The sequence below is a fragment of the Ursus maritimus genome, unplaced genomic scaffold (genome assembly GCF_017311325.1).
Source record: "Ursus maritimus isolate PB19 unplaced genomic scaffold, ASM1731132v1 scaffold_1, whole genome shotgun sequence".
NCBI lineage: Eukaryota > Metazoa > Chordata > Mammalia > Carnivora > Ursidae > Ursus > Ursus maritimus.
Genome location: NW_024423343.1, coordinates 37,030,643 through 37,055,713, shown reverse-complemented (window position 1 = coordinate 37,055,713; position 25,071 = coordinate 37,030,643). Strand labels below are relative to the sequence as shown.

The 25,071-nt window shown below is 43.6% G+C and overlaps 1 protein-coding gene and 1 long non-coding RNA gene across 8 annotated transcripts in view; one reads left to right on the top strand and one right to left on the bottom strand.

Moving 5' to 3' along the window:
- Positions 1 to 20,367, bottom strand: part of ANKRD44 (ankyrin repeat domain 44) — a 346,132-nt gene extending 325,765 nt beyond the window's left edge. For 3 of the 7 annotated variants that reach the window (XR_005837939.1, XR_005837942.1, XM_008687300.2), the window contains exon 1: positions 19,371 to 19,946. Coding sequence is in view for 4 of the 7 variants with exons in the window: in XM_008687300.2 (XP_008685522.1) it covers positions 19,371 to 19,478 (108 nt within the window). In the remaining 3 variants the exon portion in view is untranslated. Of the gene's footprint in view, positions 1 to 19,370; positions 19,947 to 20,095 lie in introns of those variants that run through there. The other 4 variants (XM_008687299.2, XM_008687301.2, XM_040642458.1 and 1 more) reach the window with 3 other exon arrangements.
- LOC103659708 overlaps positions 19,596 to 25,071 on the top strand; it is a 36,434-nt gene continuing 30,958 nt past the window's right edge. The window contains exon 1 of the long non-coding RNA XR_005837950.1: positions 19,596 to 19,719. This is a non-coding gene — a long non-coding RNA (uncharacterized LOC103659708). The remainder of the gene's footprint in view (positions 19,720 to 25,071) is intronic.

Sequence of the window (25,071 nt, the reverse complement as noted above, 5' to 3'; positions counted from 1 at the left end):
CATAAGAAATTAGCTTCTGAATACATCAAATTCTAATTAAATTTTAAAATCTAACAAGGAACAGCATTACTAACATCCTTCTAGTATTCAATCAGTTGCACAGAGTGGAATGTAAGGAGGGGACACAGAAACCAGATTCAGCATGCCTTCGAGGAGGTCTTCACGAACACCAAATAAAGCTTCAAATGTTGGAGAAGTAAGCTGCCCAAACATTCATACACACAAAACCAACTTTCCATCAGACTAGAATCGTCCTACAGAAACACAGAGATCACAAAAGAAATGTTAATGAATTACTTAATTAATGGTTAATTTACAACATGTTTTAGGTGAGAATATATATAAAGACCTATTACATATCCCTCTACCTTACCTCTAAAAGTTAAAGTTTTAACACATATTAGCCTAGTTTTTCAAAATTGCAAGCACACGCTTTCAAAGGCGACCCGTACTGCCTATGAGACTGGACTAATGTGTCTGCCGTGCACACCTGTGGCGACCCAACCACCCGTACTTGGCCTACTGATGGGACTACGAGGGCCCGGGAACGAGTTGCCTCTCTCGAAGAGTGGGCTCCACACAGGCAGCCTTGGAGCCCTGGAGTCCATGGAGACTTTGTGAGGGGTCTGCAGGCACGGTGGTTCTGTGGGATCACATTGCAGACCCTCAGCTTCCAGAGGCACACGTTGCCAAAAGGCACGTGCCTGTGGTTGAGAAGTCATGCTGCTGTTTGTTCACACTTTCCCCTTCATGATCTTCCCTCAAAAGGTAGATTAACTTCTCACCCCTTCTGACCAAGGGAATTGCCCATAAGGTGTAAAAATGTCCTAGTAGCAAAGAGAGTGTTCAAAATACTTGAGTCAGGAGAACTTCCTTGAATTCACACCTCCCCTCCAAAGCTACCCTGTGCAGTGTCTCAGCCAGGAAAGCAACAAAACTGATACACACAGGCACAGAGAGGGTAGGGTGGTCCACCGCTGAAAGTGGAGCCCCGGGACTTCACCTCCCAGGAGACACCGGCCAGAACCAAAAGCGCCTTCTTCAATTAATTTCCTTTACTCATTCCAGCAGTAAGTTAGGATATCCATAAATACATAAACTAATTTAAGACAAGAAAGCAAGCCTCATCAAGAGATCAAGAAACACACTTCAAATGAGAATGTCTTACTTTGCATGATTTATTGATAATTTATCAGTCTTCGCCAATATATTTGTTTTGATAAGTCGTACTGTAATAATTATGACAAAAATAAACTCAATCCAGAAATTTATCTAACTCTTAGCACCTTAGGATCATATTCTTATTGCAAAGTATCACAGGATAATTGGGGGGTGTTTTCAATGTATTGTATCTGGATAAAATTCTGTATGAAGAAGTAGAACGGAAGTATGAGTTCAAGGAGAAAAGGGAACAATGTAAAGTATCCAACTATTAACGAAGCGCTCGCCCAAGTGTTTTGTTAAGTGATGATGGGGCACATCGAATCACAATTGTGTTTAAATTCCATTCAATACAATTCAAACCGCGATACAACTTTTTCATTTTAAAAAGTCAATATTCACATTATGCCAGGGATTATATCCTTTATACCTTTCTAACTTTATGATGGAAAACTTCAGATGTCCCCTAAAAACTGTGCGAGGCGATGCATCGTTTGCAAAAAGCTTTTGGAGGTGGAAGTTGGGGTAAAAGTGTGCAAATCCGCGCTTGAGTATCAGTAGATGGCCGGGAGGCCCTCCCTTCCCATGCACCCAGGATCAGTGCTGGGAATCATATTCGGCCTCCCTCGGGCTCAGGAAGCTAGAGACTTAACCCAAGAACCCACGTGAACAGTCACTTCCTATGCAAGTCTTTAAACAGCTGTCCCAGTTAGAGCCAGTCTAAACTCTTACAATTACAAAAAAATAAAATAAAAAGCAAGCATTTCTTTTTGTACTATTTTCTTGACTGGAGACAGGGAGGGAGCTGTTTCAGGTCTGTTCCTGTCATAACACGCTGAGCTATCAGTCACACAATTCTTGATTGTACATATTTAACAAGAAAAAAAATGCACCAAAAACAAAAACAACTTGGCAATATTTTCCACCACCAATCCTTGCATTCAGGCTACTTATATAACAAAAAAAATTAATCATGTCCTATCTGTCCTGTCTTCACGGTGAAGACTGCAGGATGGAGACAGAAGGTGAAGAGCAAGGAACTGAGAATGGCGGCCGGGAAGGAAGAGACCCAGCAGCAGAAAATGGCACTGGATCATTCATTTGTTCAATGGTCACCGCTAACCTAAACTCAGGGGAACCACAGCCTTGTGTCCTAAAAAGTAGGGGTGCACACATTTCCCCCCTGAAGTGAAGAGCAAATAAATGGCTTAGCTCCAACCTTCCCAAGCCACACACGCATCAAGGAGCTAAAAACAGATTAAAACCAGAAGTGAGAGGCTCAACAGAGAAACTCGCCCCCTTCCATGTAAGAAGGAAAATGAAAGTGCTCATTAGATACATCTGCATTTAGACCCATCTAAAGATTAGGCAGTTCTGTGACAAGCATTCTCTTCAGATGGCAATTCCGGATACTTCTCATGAAACTCTAAAAAAGAAAACAGAACACATTGTGAAGGTATTTGGGGGGTGAGGGCGTGGGAAAGCCTTAGTTTTTCAACACAGTTGCCAGTTACAAGTGTTTTCAAACAAGAACGAAAGCTCCACGGCCTTCTGCATATCAAAAAGTTCTTCAGCCAAAGGGGAACCATGAGGCAACACTCTTTTGGCCCTGTACACAATGGGCTCACTCTTCTAGACCAACTTTGAAGTGGGTGATACATTCTAATCTAGATAATGCAAATGATAGGATACTAGACCCACATAATAATTACCCAGGCAGCCGACTTCAGTATTCTATCACAGGGTGTTTACATAGTATTTCAGGCTATATCCTAAATATAACTGTAGAAATGACATGTGATTTTACTGTTTAAGAATAGGATAGGCAAATGAAACTCACCTCAGACTGAGGCTGGAAAAAACAAGATCTCTACCCCCACTAATAGTCAGCAAGCCAAATAACAACCACCGGCCTCAGTTTATCCCTCTGAAAAATGGGAATTTTACCATTGTGTTCACCTCTAGATAATTTATGATATTGTTCAGAAAATGTTGGAGGTCTTCAGAGGGCTTAGGTACTGAGTCACTGTCAACGTTTTCTAAAGTTACACACTATGTGAATTTCTTCACAAATCTTCTTTATCAACAAGTGTCTTCAGTCTTAACTCTTTCTCTCTAGAGAATCAAAAGAGAAAAATGAAGCTAACTTTTAGATGAAAGATCACATGTGTTGACTGACCTCCCTTCTGCCCCTCACTAACCAGTTCAAGGTGCCCATCTTCTTCCAAGATCAAAAGGAACTCCAGGGCTAGAAGGAGTTTTAGAATAACTCAAGTGACTTTGGAAGTACAAGAGTAGGAGGAAGACGTGAACACTGGAAACACACACACATACACACACACACTCACTCACCCAAACCCATAACTCATACGGAAATACCAGACTTAGCTTTAGAGAGAACTTTCTAGAATAGTGAGAAATATTAGATAAGTAGACATTATTGATATTTACCTTTTAATTTTATAATTTCCATTTGTAATAATTGAGTATATCTTCAAAATATATTCATTCAATTGCTCTAATTGGCGTTCCATAAAATTAAAGCCATTTTGATCCCCCATATTAATCTAGACTGTCTACTCAAAGAAACTAAAAACAGCATTTTTAGCACACGATGGGAAAGAGAAAATATTAAGATTTCTGTTTCACTCTCAAATACAAGAGGTAAAGCTCTCCTCCCCCATCGTGGCTCTTGGAAAACATCAAAAGTACATTTTAACTGTTCCTGAGTCCACATCTGGAGCTTAAAAATCCAGTTTAAAAGGCGAATGATTTAAAATACAAACATATGGCTTCCTTCTCTACAGTGATTCCTAAAGGGAGGGAAAAAAAAGTCTCAGTACAAACAAACTATTGTTTTAAAGGGGATTTTTCTTTTTAATTAAAAACATACCAAGAAAGCTAACTAAGCTTCTACTTTCTCCTGGAGAAAATAATAGAAGCGCGAATTACCATATTAATCTAATTAAATCTAGCTCGAAGTACAGCATTGGTAATACAAAGACAACACTCACTTTCTGAGCAGTGCGGTCCCCTTGCTTGGGTTCGAGCGGGGGCTGGCACATTTTTTTCTGCAAAGAGCCAGACAGTAAATGTTTCCAGTTTTGCCAGCCCTGCGGGCTCTAGCAACCACCTAACATAACGCCACTCGCGGGGCCCCAAAGCAGCCACAGAGAACTCCTACACAAATGAGGGAGGCTGTGTTCCATACAATGTTATTTATGGACTCTGAAATTTGAATTTCACGTAATTTTCATGTGTCTCAAAATATTATTCTTTTGATCTTTTGCAACCATTTAAAAAATGTGAAAACGTGATTTTCATGTGTCTCAAAATATTATTCTTTTGATCTTTTTCAACCATTTAAAAATGTGAAAACTATTCTTGGCTGACAGGCCGTCTAACAGCAGGCCCGGAGCTGGATCCCGCGGGCGCACGGACAGTGGTCTGCCAGCCTCCGGGTGACAGCCGTCAGAGAGCGGCGCAGCTGCTGGCTGTTCTAACCAACGTCCGCATGCCTTAGAGGAAACTGAGGCCCAGGGCGCTGTAATGCCTGCCAGGGTCTCAGCCAATTCTGGCAGAAAGGGAGGTAAGAACTGGATCTCTGGGAAAGCTCACCGAAGCAGTGATAAGGAAACGTCCTTCTTGAGTTCCGCTCACAAGGACAGGCAGTAGGCACTAAAAGCAGAGATGTCACAGGAACGTAGTGACTAGTCCCGGGAGCCTCCAACACCTGCCTTCCCACGTGTAAAATAACGTCTCACTGCCGTTCGCTACGCGGGTCCTAAAGGCGCAGCATCAGCAGCAAGGCCCCACAGGAAGCGCCACGCAGCCATCAGCCCCACGCTGTCCAGCCTTCTGGGTGCACAGCTCTGGTCATTTCTGTTGTAGCTTAACTAACAACCTCCACTTTGGTTATTCCAATCCTAGAACTCCAAGAAATAAGTGCCAATGTGGTTGAAGAGCAGTGCTCAATGTTAAAAATTATGTTTAAAAGCAGAGTATGTAGGGGCGCCTGGGTGGCACAATGGTTAAGCGTCTGCCTTCGGCTCAGGGCGTGATCCCGGCGTTACGGGATCGAGTCTCACATCGGGCTCCTCCGCTATGAGCCTACTTCTTCCTCTCCCACTCCCCCTGCTGTGTTCCCTCTCTCGCTGGCTATCTCTATCTCTGTTAAATAAATAAATAAAATCTTTAAAAAAAAAAAAAAGCAGAGTATGTAGCAAATGACCAATTTAGTTTTAAAGTAAGAGCATCTCTAACATTCGCCTTGGAAAGTAACATGGTCAGTCTCCCTCCATTCTCAGTTCCTTCCTCATTTCTTTTTAACATTTGTTTATTTATTTGAGAGAGAGAGAGTGCATGGTGGGAGGGAGGGGGCAGAGGGAGAAGGAGAGAGAAACTCAAGCAGACTCCACGCTGAGCACAGAGCCTGATGAGGGCCTTGATCGCATCACCCGGAGATCATGATCTGATCAGAAACCAAGAATCCGACACTTAACCAACTCTGCCAACCAGACACCCCTCCCTCTTTTTTTAAATATGTATTTCTCTCCTATTTTTCTTTCTTTAGTTTACTCTTTTTTTTTTAGTACTACTCTCATTTTATTTTCCTGTGACCCTTTTTATTTTTTCCTACACTTTAACCAGATATACCTCAAAATGAAATACATTAGAATTAAAACATATATTGGGTGCCTGGCTGGCTCAGTCAGTGGAGCGTGTGACTCTTGATCTTGGGGTTGTGAATTCAAGTCTTACATTGGGTGTAGAAATGACTTTAAAAAAATAAAATCTTTTAAAATAAAAGAATTAAAACGTACACATGTACCCAATGGTGTCTCACCTCCTTTTTAAATCACATTCTGTAGTTTTAAAAGAAAAAGAAAGACTCCAAATTAAAGTGACTTTTTACAAAGAATCCTTCCTCTGACTTTTTTAATCACATTTTTTTCAGAAATATATGGCTTTCTATCCTATGTTCATTCAAGACTTGAAACTTTAATGTTTCTCAGAAATTCTTCCATGATGATTTTTTACGAAGATTGCCCTATCAACTACTTTGTTCTTACACACTTCCTCAAAAAGACATGGTTTTATACTTCTGTGAAGAGGAAGTGGCATTCTTAAAAGTAATTTTCAGTTATTTTTGACAACTTAAATCAAGAATGACTGCAAACTCCTCAGAATTTTTTCAACACACATTTATTCTCCTAGTTCTCTCTAAACATAAAATTCTTTAGTCAAGTAAGTCAATTCCTTCATTAAAACCAAAATGAACAAAAAATGCACTTATAAAGGTGTAGGAACCAAACGCTACAATTCAAATCTAAGTATGGAGATTTCACACAAAAATAAAGCAAACATTTTTTACCAATGCTGTTTAAGTTAGAAATTTTTTTTTAAAAGACCAGATAAATGGTCATAAATTTAAAACAAAAAATAATTAAAATCATACTCCCGTAGAACTGAAATTGGCCCTAGAGAATTAGACTTTAATTTGATAAATGAAGAACCAACCAGAAATTCAAGGACTAACTGTATGGTGACTAACATAATTTAAAAAAAAATTTTTTTTTAATTCAAGGACTATTTATTGAGTGCCCATAGGCCACTTGCTGTACAAAGACTTTTCCCACTTGTCACAACTTCCCCCATAAAGTATTATTATAACCATTTTATAATCAAGGAAAGTTCTGTCACAGTTGTGTCTGAGACACTTAGGAGCAGAGATGTGCCTATAGTCTAGACCTTCAGACATCAAATTTGGTATTAGCTTAACTATGCCACTCCCATGTAATATTTTTGGAAATTGTAAAGAAAGATGTCACAACATTTTAAAATATTGTATACACAGTAAAAGAGTACCCTGGGACCTTGATACGAGATTCTTTGCTAAAGAGCAGAGCTCCTCAAAATAAGATTGTTTTTTCTTGGCTGCTGAGAAAAGTAGCATGAGCAACTAAACGTTACATTCACCTCACGGGCCCCAAGACTTAATTATACTGAGGCTCCAAAGCATGGAAAACCCTAGTCGACCAGCTTCTGAATTACACATGATGGTATTATTCACTCAAGTTGCAACTGGCCATCTCTCAAGCCCACAATCTATTCTTAAATCTGGGCTCCATTAAGGATATGGAAGGGGGCACCTGGGTGGCTAAGCAGGTTAAGTAATCGACTCTTGGTTTTGGCTCAGGTCATGATCTCAGGATGGTGAGATCAAGCCCCACATAGGGCTCTGAGCTCAGCATAGAGTCTGCTTGGGGTTCTCTCTCCTTCTCCCTCAACCCCTACCATTTGTGCTCACGCTCTCTCACTTTCTCTAAAATAAATAAGTAAATCTTAAAAGAAAAAAGGATATGGAAGGATTTTCACACTTGTAGAAATAAAGATATGTCAGCTTTGAGGGCAACAACCAACACCTCCTTCCTGTTCAGGTAAGAAAAGAGGCGTGGCAACAAGGGTCATTAAAACTGAGACCTTATAACTGCTTGCTCTCTGTTAAAACCACCCAGTTTAGGGATGCCTGAGTCGGTTAAGCCTCAGATTCTTTTTTTTAATTTTTTTTAATTTATTTATTTGACAGAGAGATAGCAGGAGAGCACAAGCAGGGGGAGCGGCAGAGGGAGAGGGAGAAACAGGTTCTTTGTGGAGCAGGGAGCCCAATGTGGGGCTCATCCTAGGACCCTGGGATCATGACCTGAGCTGAAGGCAGATGCTTAACCGACTGAGCCACCCAGGTGCCCCAAGCCTCAGATTCTTAATTGCAGCTCATGAGGTCATAATCTCAGGGTCATGGGATCAAGCCCCACGTGGGGCTCCGTGCTCAGTGGTGAGTCTGCTTCTCTCCTTCTCCCTCTTTCTCTGCCCCTCCCCCTGCTCACACGCAAGCACACTCTTTTTCTCTCTTTCTCTAAAATAAATGAAATAAATCTTAAAAATATACATAAATAAATAAAACTACCCAGTTTAAACAGAAACATGGTTTAAAAGTAACGTAATATCAGGGCATCTGGGTGGCTCAGTCAGTTAAGCGCCTGACTTTGGCTCAGGTCATGATCTCAGGGTCCTGGGAAGGAGCCCCGCTTTGGGCCCGCTGCTCAGTGGGGAGTCTGCTTCCCCCTCTCCCACTCCCCCTCCCCCTGCTTGTGCATGCACGCGCACTCTCTCTCTCAAATAAAAAGTAAATAAAATCTTAAAAAAAAAAAAAAGTAATGTAACATCATGGTAAACACCAGGTGATTCTGGAACTGTTAAATCACTAGATGGTACACCTGAAACTAATATAACACTGTATGTTAACTAACTGGAATTTAAAAAAGAAAAAGTGATATAACAAAGTGACTCGGGGCAACTCTAATATCTAAATTCACCTGGAAATCCCTTACCCTGAAATAACTGTACAGGACAGCCAAATCTAGGTCTTCTAAAGGCACCCAAGATGTGGATTTTAAGGTAGACGCTCAAATATCTACCTTGAGTTATGAGGGCCACTCAAACTAAGTCCACCGATGGGTCACAACCGACTCAGAGTTAGCTGCCTATTTCTGTAGGCAACGAAACTAGCAGAACTGTGTGCTTTTCTGACAATCAAAAAGGATTCTAACAACTCCACTGAAGACATTCTATCAGGGCGACAGCAGAAAGCTTAGAAGGGGCACAAAGAGAACAGGAAGAAATAAACTGAAAGAAAGAAAAAAAAAAGCTTCCAAAAAGAGTGAGTCACTAAAATATTTAGGTGCCCTGGGCGAATGCTCAGGTTTTGTGGTTTTGTTTTCTTGTTTTGTAAGATAAAGACTTTCTTTTTAAACATAACCACAATACCATATTCATACTTTAAAGCATCAAATAACCAGGCAGTATTCAAATTTCCCCAATGTCTCACAGAAATGTGTTTAAATTTGTTGGAATCAGAATCCAAATCTATTCGCTGCAATTAGTTTATATGTGCCTTATTTCTCATTGATCTATATATATCCCCACCTCCCTTTTTAATCTCACAATTGATTTTCTTTATTAGTTTCAGAGGTAGAATTTAGTGATTCATCAGTTGCATATAACACCCAGTGCTCATTACATCCTGTCCCCTCCTTAATGCCCATCACGCAGTTATCCCATCCCCCCACCACCTCCCCTCCAGCAACCCTCAGTTTGTTTTCTAGAGTTTAGCATCTCTTATGGTTTGCCTGCCTCTCAATTTTCGTCTTATTTTATTCTTTCTTCCTTTCCCCTATGTTCATCTGTTTTGTTTCTTAAATTCCACATATGAATGAAATCATATAGTATTTGTCTTTCTCTGACTTATTTTGCTTAGCATAATGCCCTCTAGATCTATCTATGTGGTTGCATATGGCAAGATTTCATTCTTTTTGATGGCTAAGTAGTATTCTAGTGTGTGTGTGTGTGTGTGTGTGTGTGTGTGTGTGTATACATACACACATCTTCTTTATCCATTCATCTGTCAATGGACACCGGGGCTCTTTCCATATTTTGGGTATTGTGGACTTTGCTGCTATAAACATTGGGGTGCAGGTGTCCCTTCAAATCACAATGTTTGTATCCTTTGAATAAATACCTAGTAGTGCAATTTGCAATTGATTTTTTTAAAGAAATGAAATCATTCTTTCCTGTATACTCCCCATAGTCTGGATTTTTTAAAATTTACTATGTGCCTACATTAATCTGTCAGTGTCCTGAACCATGAAGACCATCCATCCAGCCTCTTTCAATGAAGTTCAATATTCCAGGATACACGTTTATCCACAAAATGCTGCCATAACAAGAATGTGTACAATATTCAAGTAGGGGGTAGAGACAGAAGTACCCATAAGGTAACACCTCACCTTATGCTTCAATACCTTTTATAACAAGATGGGATACAAATTCATTTTTTAAAGATCATGCCTATACAACACATGGAAACAATGAGTTTTGTCCAGACACAATTTTTGTCTCCAGGAGATGACACATAGTACCTATCAGAAAAACTCAAGGGACACCTGGGTGGCTCAGTCAGTTAAGCATCTGCCTTCGACTCAGGTCATGATCCCAGGATCCTGGGATCGAGTCCCGTATCAGGCTCCCTGCTCAGTGGGGAGCCTGCTTCTCCCTCTGCCTGCTACTATCCCCGCCTGTGCTCTCTCTCTGACAAATAAATAAATAAAATCTAGGAAGAAAGAAAGAGAAAGAGAGGGAGGCAGGGTGGGAGGGAGGAAGACTCAAGTAAGAAAGATTTGATAAAACACAAATACCCCTCCTACCAAGTATACATGTTGAATATTTCTTTCCTTTCCTCTTCTGCTTTCCTAGTAGGAACCCTCTGCTTCGGTAAATTCTGTCTTCGGGTTAGCTGATGGGTACTGGCACATCACTCACCTGGGATGCCTTCCACCCTCGTCTGCTGTCTAGATCATTCCCTTCCTCAAGGATCATTAGACTCCCTCCGGCTCCCTGATGCCTTTCTTAGTAACCATGCCCTGGACTTCTGTCGTCCCTAATAAGTACCCCCAGAATGTAGTCTAAACCTGCACTGCACCTGGTTTGACAGCTGTTTCATCTGCCATGTGCATCCGGTAAACATCTGATGAGGGCCTTCCTGGCACAAGGCATGCGATACCATCTCTAACAACACCACTGGCTCCGTGAGGAAAAGAGCCTCTTGTGATACTACGCCGGTCTCAAGAGGCCAGAAGCACAACAGCTCAGAATGCGCACCTTGGAGACAAGTTTGCACAGATGTGAACCCCAGAGTCATGTGACCCTAAAGAGACTACTTAATCTCTCAGTTCTCATTTTCCTCATCTCTACAGTGGAATGATGATAGTCGCTCCTTTGCAGAGATGTTGTCAGGCTTAAATAACGTAAGGCATGATTATTGTCTTACCTCCTCCTTCCCAAGTCTCTCTCTGGTTTCTAACCATTTTATTGAACCTGTTCTTGTCCTTTGTGGAAAGGGGGAGCAGAAGACTCCACCAGAGTCACTGCCTTGGAAATGGAGCTTATTAAACAGACTTCGATTGCTTGGATACATAAAAGATGGTCCACTTTGCCATGGGTCAGAGTATCCTTTCCCATAATATTTGGGGTCCACATCTCCCTTTCCCTAGAGTCACTCTGGTACCTGCCCTATAAAAGAAATGGAACCCACTGAGAACCAAGTATGGTGCTAACCCAGCCCCACCACCGAAAGCTCAATTTAAAACGAGAAGAAATATAACCAGAAAAGAAGACAACATGTGATGGGGCAGAAAGATTACTCCAAATTTCATTTGAACAGAAATCCACTACCCCAGTATACAGATGGAAGCTCTGTTTATATAAGTATTTTTAAGTTTTTTTGGTTGAACCCCTAATGAGTCAAAACATTTGAACACATAGATACATACACACACACACATACATTTTTATATCATTCAATTAACAACTATTTATTGGGCATTTACTATGTGCCTTATACTGTTTCTAAGTCCTGACATTACAGCAGTGAGTGAACCAAGCTAACAAAACAACAAAAAACTCTGCCCTGTTATTTGTATCTCTTCTACATGGAAGTTTTTATTTTTATAAAAAGATAAAATATATGGTATGAGGGATATGTACTACGGAGAGGAAATACAGAAAGGGGACAGGAAATGTGGTGTAGGCAGTTGATACAGCGAGGTCAGGCAAGGACTCACTGGGAAGGTACCATGTGAGGAAAGATCTGAAAGGGGTGAGGCCGGGCATGTGGACTTCTGCGGAAGAGCTCCGCAGGCAGCAGGAACGTCAAGGGATCCCAGGCAGCAGGGTGCCTGGCGTGTTCAATGAACGGTGAGGAGGCCGGTGCTGGAGCCCAGGAGCCAGGGAGAGAGACGAGGAGACATGGCTGGATGGGTGAGTGGAGGGGGCCTGGTGGGCCACTCCATTTCAGCTTTTCCTCTGTGTGAGGTGGGAGGGGCTGAGTGGAGAAAAGACATGATCTGAGCGTCAGAGTTCATCACTCTGACGGCCACACTGAGAGCAGAGCGTCAAGGCTGGATGAGCAAGTCCCGTCAGAAGGCTGCTACAACAGTCCGAGTGGTGGTTCGGCCAGGTGGTCAGAAGTGGGAAGTAGAACAAAGAGGATTTTTATAGTACTGGGGTATAACATATATTCAAAATATACAAAAATGAACATTTTAAAGGGTTCTAAAAGAACTGCGAATTCTGATCTTTTCTTTCCCAAACTCAGCAAGCCATCTTGCTCAGCCCTGGGGTAGAGGCACCGCTGGCTTTTGGAGGCCATTGTTTAACAATAACAGGTTGGTTGATTTGTCCCAGCTTACCTAAATTTCTACTTCCTATCTTACTCTTCATCTTGACAGTCTTAGATAGCAAAACAAGCTTCTTCTACAGACCGAGTATAACTACACACACAGAGGCTGTGGATTGCAAGTAGGAATTCCCTCCTGGAGAAAGTCTGTGGTCACTGTGTCAATTGCACCCAATCTCTGGGTCCGACACTGGGAAAACAGACTTGTTAGACCCAGATGTTATTATGGAGTTCAATAAAATACAATTATGGGCAGAACCCAGGCCATCTGCTAAAGCAGCATCTCTGAGGAAGGCTAAAGTGGGCACCAGCTCAGCACAGCTCACAACAGACAACCACGAGGTCTGCAAGTCTTGCTCCCCTTGTCCTGCAAGAAGCACCAGGGAATTCTCACAGGACCACACTGAAAGCAACTCCAGGGGTTCTGTGTCCCTCCCTGAAACTCAGCTGTTGGAGATGCCAGAAGATGACATTCCTGGGGAAAGGACCCCTGACCTTCAGGCACAGCGTGGGGTATGTTTCTCAGACCTGGTCAAGCCTAGCTGCAACCACCACCCTGGGAGGGTGGGGGTGCGGGGGGAGAGGTGGGGAAGAGAACAGAGGTTCGTGGAAGGCAGATACTTTTCAAACCAGATTCCAGGAGTTGAAACAAGATATCTGAGGCATTCTCTTAGACTGTTAGAACTTGAAATTTTGTAGAGGATGCTCTACCCATCCACTCCCATTTTACAGACAAAGAAACTAAGGCCAGGACTTGCCCAAAGCCATACAACTATTAGAAAAAGAACCAAGAGTAGAATCCCAGTCTTCTGATTCCCATCTAGTATTATTTTGAAAATGAGCAACAGCAATTTAGCATTGAAACCTTTTTTCAACACTGAAACCTTTCAGACAGACTGGGAACTGTGAGGCAGTTTTGCATGTCTAGGCCTCAGATGTTCCTACAAATCCCTCTAGTTTTACCAAGAGCTCTGGAGGCTCCCCTGGGGCAAAATGGTCTCCTGGTATTAAAGATACCTTAGAAAGTTCCACAGGGATGCTTATGACTCACAGGGTAGGAGTGAGGGAATTACAGACACAGGAAGACCAAGAAATACAAGCAAGCATTGCTGGCTTAGCGAAGCCTGAAAAAGCCCAAAGGCAGACTATATACTTCCCATTTGCTTGGTCCAATTAATAGAGCGCTAACGGAATTTTCAGTTTCAAAAGGGGAGACAAATAAAAAGGTTCTTAAAAATTATGAATATCATAATGAAAAACTAGAGTCGTGATCATTAATTTCAACCTCTTGGGCTACCGACTTTTTTACAGACTAAAACACTGATAAGAGAAGATACCTGCTCTCTCAACCTCTGAAGTCAAGCAGAAGGCAAATATGATGTTGGTAAAAGGGTCCTAAAGGAATAATCAATAAAACTGATGCTTTATAAAACAACCTCGCATGAGCTATCAAATGGGGGAGGGGGGCACAGGACAGAAATCAGTTCCTAAATCATTGACGTTGGTTAAAACCTTCTTCTGGAATCTGAACGTAACTGTTTGACTTTATTCCCTAGAAAATTAAACTGGAGCTCATCTGCAAGAACGCCCTCCATGGCCACACCTGTGCAGAAGACTGCAGCACAAACTGTCCACAGAGGGACTGAGTCACAGAGGGAGCAGGAGGAGCCAAGGCACCTGAAAGGCATCCGGTCCAACCTCTTCATTCTACAAAGAAGGACACGAGGCCGGCGGAGGCTAATGACCCGCCAAGGGCTGGCTAACGCACAACACAGGCCACCTCTCCCTTACCGCATCCCCTAGCAAACACTGATCATTACGTGTCCCCCCATCCTCAGCTGCAAGCCAGAACGCTCCTACAACGCCTCACCCAACTGCTCAGAACTGATGCACGAAACGGAAGCCATTTTCCAACTCCGGGCTTGCGTAAGGTGACAAAGCAATCTTCGTAATACGTGCTCCAGTGTAACCCTGCCTCGAAAGTCACTGACTAGTCTACTAGTCACTAGCTCACTTACTGTCGAGCCTGGGGTGAGCAAACACAGTCTATGTAGTGGGACCAAGTGTGCAGGTTTACCTGGGACACGCCTGTTTCACACCTGTTTTCCCACCTTAATATTCAACAGTACTCCCACAGTCTCAAAGTTGTCCCAGGATGAATAAAAATAAAAATGGATGGTCATCCAAATCCTATGTAACTCCTAATCGTCTACGAACATTTATAAATGTTTGTTTTTTGAGTACATGATATGTCAGGAAAAAAATCACTGAATCAGTCACCAGTAGTTTTCTCATCTAAGGGGGCTTTCAAATAATACTAAACCCAAATAATCTTTGTGTTTCTTTCATTCAAATTCAATTTGCCAACATACAGTACATCATTAGTTTCAGACGTAGAGTTCAATAATTTATCAGTTGCATATAACACCCAGTGCTCATCATACCACGTGCCCTCCTTAATGCCCAATAATCTTTGAAAGGGCCTCAGGGATCACTACTGCCACCGATCTCTTATACATTGAGCTTCAATATGGAATCTTCTTTGAGGAAAACAAACGGAGAGCCATAGGGGGTGTCTGGCTGGCTAAGTCAATAGGGTATGTGACTCTCGATCTCAGGGTGGCGAGTTCAAAGAGCTTACTTTAAAAAAAGAAAGAAAGAAAAGGAAAAAAAAAAAAAAGGACAGCCAAAGCTTACCAAGTTTGAAAACCACAGGATTATATCTCTCCAGCTACTCATTTTTAAAATTATTTCATGTTATACTTCAGCCTATAGAAACTCCTATTATATTATTGAAATAGAAATCTTTTTAAGGAATGTTTCAGTCCTGTTTCTGGCACAAACAATTGTGTTTTTTGGAGTTTATATTTACTCTCTACTTAGAGGAAAAGAGGAAGTAAAAGTTGAAATCTTAAAAAAAAAAAAAAAAAAGCCTGTGCCGCTGGGTTTCCACTAGAGCAGCCAGTCATTTATTTAAGAGATGCATAAATTCAGTTTATTTGGAAAAATCACTGGTCTAGAAAGCATAGTTGTTAGCTCTGTGGTCAAGAGAAAGATACTGATATCATCATGTGGAATGCTGAAAAGTTTTACCTAACTACTTAGACTGAAGACTAGAAGTTTCCTTCTCTGTCAAGATGTCAGGAGTAGTTCTGAGTACAGAGACTGCAAATGGTTTTAACTGTTTCTTTTTGCGTATCTAGCTTTCTGACTTTTCTACAGTGATCATGGTTTACTTTTAATGACTAAGGAAAAAACCCCCCACCTACCAACCAACAGGTCTTTCAGCACAGTGGGGAGGTGGAGAAGCGAGCAGGACAAGCCAGGCCCAAGTCTGGTACTAGCAGAGGCCTCAGAGCAGCTCCTAACTTGGACAGGACTGGGTCTGGCCCCAAGAGCAAGAGCCAGGAGTGTGGGGGTGCACTCGCCCAATGGCTTCCCGGTAAATAAGAGCAGGCACCCATGGGTCCTACAACTGCACTGACCTTTCAACTATTGAAAGTATAGCCTTGTGGTTAGAGCCCCACCTGTGCAATCAGACTGCCAGGGTAGGACACAGCGCTCGCTTAGTGGGTGTATGACCTTGAACAAGTCAATTAGCCTCCCTATTTCTGTTTTCTCATCTATAAAATAGGAATCACACTGCCACCTACCTCCTAGTGAGGCTGTGAGGATTAAGAGAGATGATTCACGGCAAGGGCCCGACATACAAGAAGATCACAACAAATGTAAGCCATTATTAGGTCTCTGCCAGGAAACACCGGCCCTGAAGTGCACTCCCCAAATCATGTGACTGGATCCCAAAACAACTAAAGAAGGGTCCAAAGAATAAAGCCTTTCTTTTCCCTTCTTTGCTGAAGGCAGGACCGCAGCATTGAGTTTGCTGTAAACCCAGTGCTCTTGGGAGCAATGGTAGGATGAGGGAGCCCTATAAAATACACAACATGTCCCAAGGCCCCACACTGTGAGCTAGAAATCCTGCTTTCAAAGCTACAGGATTTCTAGCTTCTTGCCTCTGCCACAGCTGCCAGCCACTGCCTTTGGCAAGGAGATGGGTGACTCAAGTGTGAGCTAGGACTTGGCAAGGGGACACCTAGCCAGAAGGCCTCCAGGCAGGAAGCTCCAAAAAGGGCCACCTGCTGAAACAGTTTGTCTACAGGCAGCCCTTGAGATGGAGGTGACATTCGGCTGTCATTAGCAAATTCAGCTAAGAACAGGGAACATTTCAAAGATCCAAAAGAACTTACCATTCTGGCTTCATAACTCTGAAAAACTTTTTTGGGGGGTGAGGAGGGCAGGCTGAAGATATGACCAGACACTTAAAATCACTGGAGTACCTTAACTAGACATAAAAAGCAGCCCCCAAAAGGTCAATTGCAAATCAAATTGCAAAGAGTTTCAGGGCTATCTTGAGCTAGAACACATTACATTTGCATGAAATAGAACTTTCTTTCCCAAATTTAAAATCACCTCACTTTATCAAAGACATAAAGAAACCTTCTAATGTCCATTTAGGAGCAAAATAATTACAATATTAATTACATAGGTGAGTATGTTCTATGCTGCACAGGGTGACCAACTCATCGTGGTTTGCCTAGAATTTTCCCACCTTTAGCACCGAAAGTACCACATCTTGGGAAACCCCTTTGTTCTAGGCAAACCAAGATGACTGGTCCCCGAAACACTGCAAGAAAAATGATGTGCGCTGTGTGAAGAGGAAAACAGAAGAGACACGGTTACAAATGCAGAAGTGCTAAATGCTAAGTTTGTCTGTAGCAACAGCTCCCAGTTCCTTCTCATAGTAAGAAAAAAAAAAAACTTAATTAAAAAAAAAAAAGAAAAACCACATGTGCCTCTCCCTTTTTTAAATTATCCCAAAACAGATTTCAGAAGAGAAGGTCCCTTCCTGTGCATGACCGACAAGCCCGTGCGGGACTGACTGTAGGCGCAGTGACTGCCATCAACCCAGCAAGCCCAGCAGGACAGGAAATGTCATCTTCTTAGAGTCTTTCCTTCAGGCGTGTTTAAAAACAAACCAAGACAGTTTGTGATTCAGGTTATCAACAATAAGAATGTGTAAGGGAAATCAGGATATCGAGCTAAACATCCAAGAGCCATGGGGAAAAATCAAGAATCACCTCACAAACAGGGCATTAAAGAGGACGGAGGAACCGAGAAGGGACTTGCACCAGCCGCTGAATGGAGAGTCAGGCGCTCGGCTACAAACTCTATGGCAGAGGCAGTGACTCCAAGCAGGCAGCCCCCTACCCACAATGATGGAGCAAAACGCTTGTAGCAGGAACTGAAGCAGAGGGTTTTTAACCCTCTGGTGAGGGTATGAACCAGCATCTAAGAATTTAGTTTCAAACCAAAAGGTAAGACTATATAAGGCAAGAAAGACCACACACTTCCTGGACCTAAAGCCACACAGAAACCTCCGTTCCTCACGACTCCACCCAGCCCAGACCACCTCCTCATCCAGCGTCCGTCTGGCCCCGTCCCAAGATAGGTTGGCAATTCCTAGATGCTGCTGAACCTCGGAACTCCTTAGATCCCTTTTATGCATCTGGAGATGGGATCAAATCCAGGTTATATGACTCTTTTTCTCCATAGCGATACTCGTTTCTTTAGGGAAGGGAGGAGATAAAGTCAGAAACATTTTAAAAGACTAACATCTTTGAAAGTCCTACTCTGGTAAGTCCCGAAGAATAACTTCCTTTCTTTCTAAGACCAAGAAATACACTTTTCCCTAGTGTTGATCTTGATTTAGGAGAGGATGCCTTCTTGTAACCCTTTCAACACACCCAGTGAGAAGATGGAGGTGTCTTATAACCTCCGGCAAAAAGCACAGAAGTCTGGAAGGCAGGAGACAGAAGCTAGTTTCAGCAGCAATACAGGCCAACCGTTGCGGTCATTGAGGACCACGTGCATCGCTCCCTCAGATCTCAGATTCTTCATTTAAAAAAATAAAGGATTTGGGCTAAGATTGTCTTTAGCATCTCTTCCAGCACTAAAATTCTATGTGAAATTCTGTCGTGTATGTGATTATAACAATAATGCCCATTAGATTCATGTTTTGTACTCTGAAGATTCAGGAATTAAGAAACAAGTATAGTAACTTGGACCAGCAAGGATGGCATGACCAGAGCAGACTAAAACTGGAAGGTTAAAAAAAAAAAAAAAAAAAAGCAAATGTCTAACAGTTGTCAAAGTATGTGACCAAAAAAGGTGGGGAGAATACTAACATCAACTTACAAACACTTTTAAGTGCTCTGGAACCAATGGTAACAAGCAGATTCCTCACAATTACCAGCTGTTCTTACTGCTAAATTTAAGGATAAGATGAATGTTAATTCAGTGATCTCTTCTCCACAGAAAGAAAAAAAAAAAAAGCCTGTAAATACTTAGAGAAAACGAAGCAAAATTTTGACTCTAAGCTATATGAGAGCAAATCATTCTGGTGATTGATTGCGTCTAAATCGCAGGATGCTCTGACTGGATTCTACTTGGGGACAGCAAGGCAACAAATGCAACCCACTGGAGATGTAGGAGATGTTTCATACCAAGGAATGGCATGTTTGACAGGGTGTCAAAGTCAAGACTGCCTCTGCGCCTACCCGGACCCCCAAACAGTGCTCATTTCACTATCCATGAATAAAATGGCAGGAGAAAAAAAGCAAGCTTTTTCCTTTTTTCTTTTTCGTGAAAGAAGCTGCAGAGTTTGGTCAGGCAACTTGGTTGGCGCCCGTGAGTGTCAATATCCTAAGAGCAGCAAAGTCCGCAAAGATGGGGTGTTTCCATTCCACAGACCTGCAGCAAAGACTGTCAACCGAGTCAGCAAACAACCTCACTTCTCCAAACCAGGACTCCGAAGCTACCCTGTCTCAGCCAGGAAAGCAACAAAACTGATACACACGGGCACAGAAGAGGGTAGGGTGGTCCACCGCTGAAAGTGGAGCCCCGGGACTTCACCTCCCGGGAGAGACCGGCCAGAACCAAAAGCGCCTTCTCCAAGGGTCCCCATCGCGCACCACGCACCCACCAGCCTCTGGGCGACTAAAGAGGAAGTCAGGATGTCATGTCAAACGGATAAAGACAGCTCGACCACACAAGAGCCACGGTCTGGGCCGGTCTCCGGCTTGGCTCGGGGTAGGGTCCCAGGCGGCGATCCTTTCTCCCTCTCCATCCACCGTCCTCCTTCCGGCGGCGCGGACCAGCCTCCCCGTGGCCAGCACCCGCTGGCGGAGCCCACGCTGCGCAGCACGGTAGGAGCCGGAGGAGCACCTCGAGCCTCCCCTCCCCCTGCCCAGCCCGGGCCCGCGGACAACGCACACCCGCGCTCAGCTGCGCACACCCGCACCCGGGCTGCGCCTGGCTCCCGCCGGCCCCTTCCCCAGCCCTCGGGCGCGCCGCGGGCAGCGAGCGGAGCGCGCAGTTCCGACGGCCCAGGGCGGGGACCGCGCAGGGGAGGAGAGCCGCAGCCGCCGGCTTTCGGAGCAGCCGGCGGCCGCACACACTCCTCCCCTTCGCCGCGAGTAAACAGCTCGCGGGCGCGCTCCGCGCCGCGCCCCCATCCCCCCGCCGGGGCTCCGCGCCGCCCCGCGCCCGCGCGTCCCGCCCGCCGGCGCCGCCGCCCCCTACCTGGTCGGTGAGTTTGAGCACTGCCATTCTTCCGCTCCTTCGCGCGCACACACATACAGGTCCCCGGTCCGCAGATGTCACGCCAGGAGCCGGGGAAGCGGAAGGGATTGCCAGGGGAAGGGAAAAAAATCTGGCTCCCGAATTTGACAGCCCTCCCCCTGCTCCTCCTCCGCCGCCTCCTCCTCCCGCCGAGAGGCTGACACTGGCTAGTGGGGTTTGCAGCCGAGCCCGCCCGCCTTTATACAGGAAGTACCGGCTGCTGCCAGCCGGGCCGCCACTGACATCACCGCGCGCTGGCTCGCTCGCGGCCGCGCCGCCTGGGCCGACGCTGCCTCCTGCCGCCCGCAGCCGGGCCTCGCAGCCCGCGGCCCCGCGAGCTCGCCTGCGCCCGCGCCCGACGCGCGGTGGGACCAGACTGCCGCCTGCTTTCGGCGCCTGCACACTGCTCGCAGGCGAACCGGCCCCGCCGCCCTGCGGCCCCAAAGGCGTTCGCGGTGAGAGACGCCCCACCCCCGCCCGGGGACTAAGCGTGGCCCTCCCGAGCCCCATCTCACACACGGGACACAACCTGATGAGCAAGCCCTTGCAGACACAAGCCTTGGGGTGTCACTCACAGGTCACCAACTTTAACCCGAGCTTGCTTTCACCTGAGAGATTCCGACAGTCACACTTCTAAACCTCTCCCCCTAATCTGGAACCAGATTGCCCGGCACTCCAAATTATTCCCATCTAGGTCAGGCATTGTAATTCTGGGGCTTTGTTTAATGCGGGGAGGCCTTGGACACACTGTAATTCTTTAGCGAGTGTTCGTCAAACACTGAGGAGGTGGGGGACAGGGGCTCTAGCCCTTCCACCCTGTTCTCCAGCTACCTTCCAGCTAGACACACCCAAAACTCCATCGTTAAATTCAAACACTGGGTTTCGAGTTGGGGAGATGGAGGTGGAGCAGAGTTACTAGAGAAGAAAAGAAGTCCTAAATTAGAAGTCCTAAATTAATGGGGCTTTTGAGTGTTGTTACCAGTCCTGACTCATTTCTACAAAATCCAGTTATCATGCTCTTCAACAAATAGAAGAGTCAGCTATCAAACAGGTACAGTGGTAACATGCATCAACTGTAGTAAGTGTTGATACTTCGGGAATTTGGAGCAAACATTTATTCATTCAACAACTATGTACTGAGTGCCTACTTTGTACCAGATACCAGCTAGGCACAGTCTGAAAGGCAGGAAGCATAAACAGGGAAGATACCCAGTCTTAGTGGGTGTCCTACATAGACCACAAGGTCACAACTAATGAATGTAATCACAAACTGATAAGGGAGGGGAGGAGGAGGGGCTGGGGATGCTTCTGAAGGAAATCCGTCACAAAGCAATCAGACCCAGACTGGTGGGTGAGAGCAGGCTTTCCTGGGAAAGTGACAAGAGGTGAGATTCTAGAGGAGGAAGAGTTAAGTAGGCAAGTGGGTGGGGTACTGCTCCCAGGTAGCCCCATGTGGCCCTGGCATGCCACAAAGCAAACCCGCCTTGAACAGGAAACCGGAGCTGGAGTTCTGGGTTGAGACCAAATACCTACCCTTCACTCATTCACAGACCAAATGTGGACTTTTCTTCCCGCCTTGCAGAGCCTCTCCAAAGATTCCATGTGGGAAAGGCAGAAGGGAGTGGTACATGTGCTTAGCATCCTCCTCTTCATTACCTAACCATGGAACTGTGACTCAGATCAAGCAGGCAAGGGAGCTAAGAAAGCACGCTCCTGGCTTCCACTCTCTATCTTCAGTAATGCTCAGAGACAGAACATTTTTTTCCTCAAGGCCTCCTTCAAACACAAAATAGATCGCATTTGTTGTGTATGGGAGGCAGTTCCTCACCACTGTTGTTGGTATTTGTAGTTACTAATATCACCCCGCATGGCTCTGTAAGTAAACTGAATAGGACACAGAATTCTCTACTGAAACAAAGCCATCTTTTGGAAGAGTGATAAAGATGATTTAATCTGCAGATGCACTCAAGACCCACTTTGGTTCATCATGGCCATGCCTATACATAATTTCTTTGGGCCCCATTTAGAAGGAGGAGAGAGGTGTTCTCAACCCTATCAAACCCCTCACCTCCTTTTTGTAACTAGTATTTTTAACATTCCCTTTACTATGCTGAAATGAAATTCATACTTAATATTAACTACCTATGCAAGTTTCCCAAGAAATCAATATAATCGCCTAATTGTATAATAAAGGAAAATAATTTGTAATTAACTTTGTATTAGAAGACTAAATAGTAAGATGCTTACACCTGTATGTAGAACCACTGTGAATGAGAGAACTCTTAAGTATAGACCAATATAAATGTGTTGTATTACCAACTCAGATATCAGCATTGGTGTTGTCAGGGGTGACATGATTTTGTGAAAGGCTGAACAGCTTTTGATCAAGTTCCAAACAAAATAAAGAGCAAAGGATTGGGCTAAATTTATTGATATGAGTGCATTTACCATAAAGCCTGGATTTAATGTGTTCATACACTGCAAGTGACTCTAATGGTTTGTTTAATTGGTTAGCTAAAACTCAGACCCATTGGTGGTCTATATTCAATAAGACTGAGATGCCCGAATGTCCCTGGTATAATGTAGAGGAAGAAATCCAGAGGTTCATGGAGATGGCAATGTTGCAGTGATTTTATGTATAATGTGTATACCCAGCCCTGAACTATATACCCTTAGAGGCCCAGATGACTATCTCTACACTAAGTCATTGAAAAATAATAAGGGGAACACCAGAAAAGCTCTGTAGTAGCTGGATTTGATGGTGGAAGATGCTTCCATTGAAACTGCTCCCTAATTTTCATCACAGTGGGATCCCCAAGTGACAGCATTTAACTGGCAGGAACAGAGTAGACACATTTACAGCAGTGGGCAGCAGGGGCAACGTAGGACTCAAAGGTCTTGATATACAGGGATATTTAGTAATGCCCTGGGTGGCTCTAGGAATGATATAGATGGACAGACTTCTGAAATATTCCTTGATCTCTGTAACAGGCAAAACTAGGTCTGCTGCCTGAAACCTGACTTGAGCCATCAAAATGAAAAGTCATCCTTCTCAACCAGTTTTCATACCTCAGCCAGCTCACAGACCCCTTGATTGAAAGGGAGGCTGATCCTCTTAAGGAGAGAAAACCAAAAGCAATACCAAATCCCTGGAGACATGTAAAAATCAGTACCAGCATGAAAGATGTAGATGACGCAGCTGTCATGATCCTATCATTTTCCCCCATTCAACTCACCTGCTGGGCCTATGCAGAAGCAGAGGAATCGGAGAGAATTATTATGAATTGGTATAAACTTAATCAGATAGTAAAGCCAGTTGCAACTGCAGTTCTATATGTGCTATCTTTACTGCAGCAAATCAGCGCAATCCTAGGTACCTGGTATATACAGCTACTGATACGGCAAATGCTTTTTTATTCCAATTTGCACCAAAAGCTGCTCTCTTTTCCATGACAAGGCCAACAGTTCACCTTCACAGTCTTTATGGGATGTAAACTCTCTTGCTCTCTCCCATAATCCAGTCTGCAGAGAATTTGATCACTATATTAAAGACATCAAGGGGCAATCCTGAGAACCACTGTACTATAGTGATAATAGCCTATGATTTCAAAAAATCTGCCCAATTTATTCTATCACATTTCACTGTGGTTTTATCTACTTGATTTATGCTTTTAAAATTTTCTTAAGTATAAATACACATGAAATGTATGTGTATGTCTATATATTCGTGTGTGTGTGTGTATGTGAATATACCTGCATATATACGTATGTGTATATGTGCACCCTAACATGTAAACATGTGATGCTGTGGTGTCCCACCTGGTTCCCACCTTCGGGACCAAAGCCCTTATTCCCCCAACTGCTGGAAGTTGTTGCCTGCTGACAGCTTGAAGCTGAGTCTTCCCCTAGGAATTGCCCTCAGCCAAAAAGAACCACCTCGACCAAAGTGACAACCCCTCCCTGGAGATTATACATACCCAGTGAGTGCAAGAACGCAAAGGCGTTTTAGATGTTCCTAAAAGCATGCCCCAGTAAGTCTCAGCCTGCAAATCTCCATCTTGGAGGCCAGTTCCTGAGGAACCCCACCCAATATAATCATGTGTTTTGACTTTACATTGGTGGTTTACATAGTTCATACCCTGTTTGTAAATAATTCAGAACCACCTTCCTGGCCCAGCTGAAAACCACAGGCAGAGCTATGGAAATGATTGCTGAATGAGGCAAAATTTTGGATGAGGTTACCTCACTATCTCAACATGGAGACTTCTGTTTTGAAACTAGTGTGGCCTTTAACTGAATGGTTAAGGTACAGGGGATCCATGGGTGTCTTGGGGCTAGCAAGTGATCTTCACAAAGCAAAACCAAAGGCCTGGCAATCTAGCTAAGGAGATAAGAACATCTCATCAATGTAATTTTTGTATTTTTTAAATATATATATAAGCACTATTTATCTCCACACATACCACACATTTATCTCCTGGACCCTAAAAAGCCATAGAATTTCAGTTTGTGCCAATTGTTTAACAGAACCTAGTGGGGAGAAGATGAAATATTCCCACCCCACTACATGATCGATATTCAACATGTCAACACATTTAAAGCACTTTATAACAGCACCTGGTACAAAGTTGAAGGTTAGCTATTATACCTATTGTATTAAAATATGAAAAGATGCCATCCTAGAAATGAAGAAATATGGCAGGTTTTTAAAAAAATATTATAAAGTTATTTTTGGTGTTGATTTGTTTAAAGTTATATACTTTATTTTTTTAATTTTTTATTTAAATTCAATTTAGTTAACATACAGTGTATTATTAGTTTCAGGGGTAGAATTTAGTGATAAATTTATGTGCTTTAAAACAGGAAATGCCTTTTTTCACTCTTGGTCTTTACTACCCTTGACTGTAACATATATATATATATGTCTATATATATAT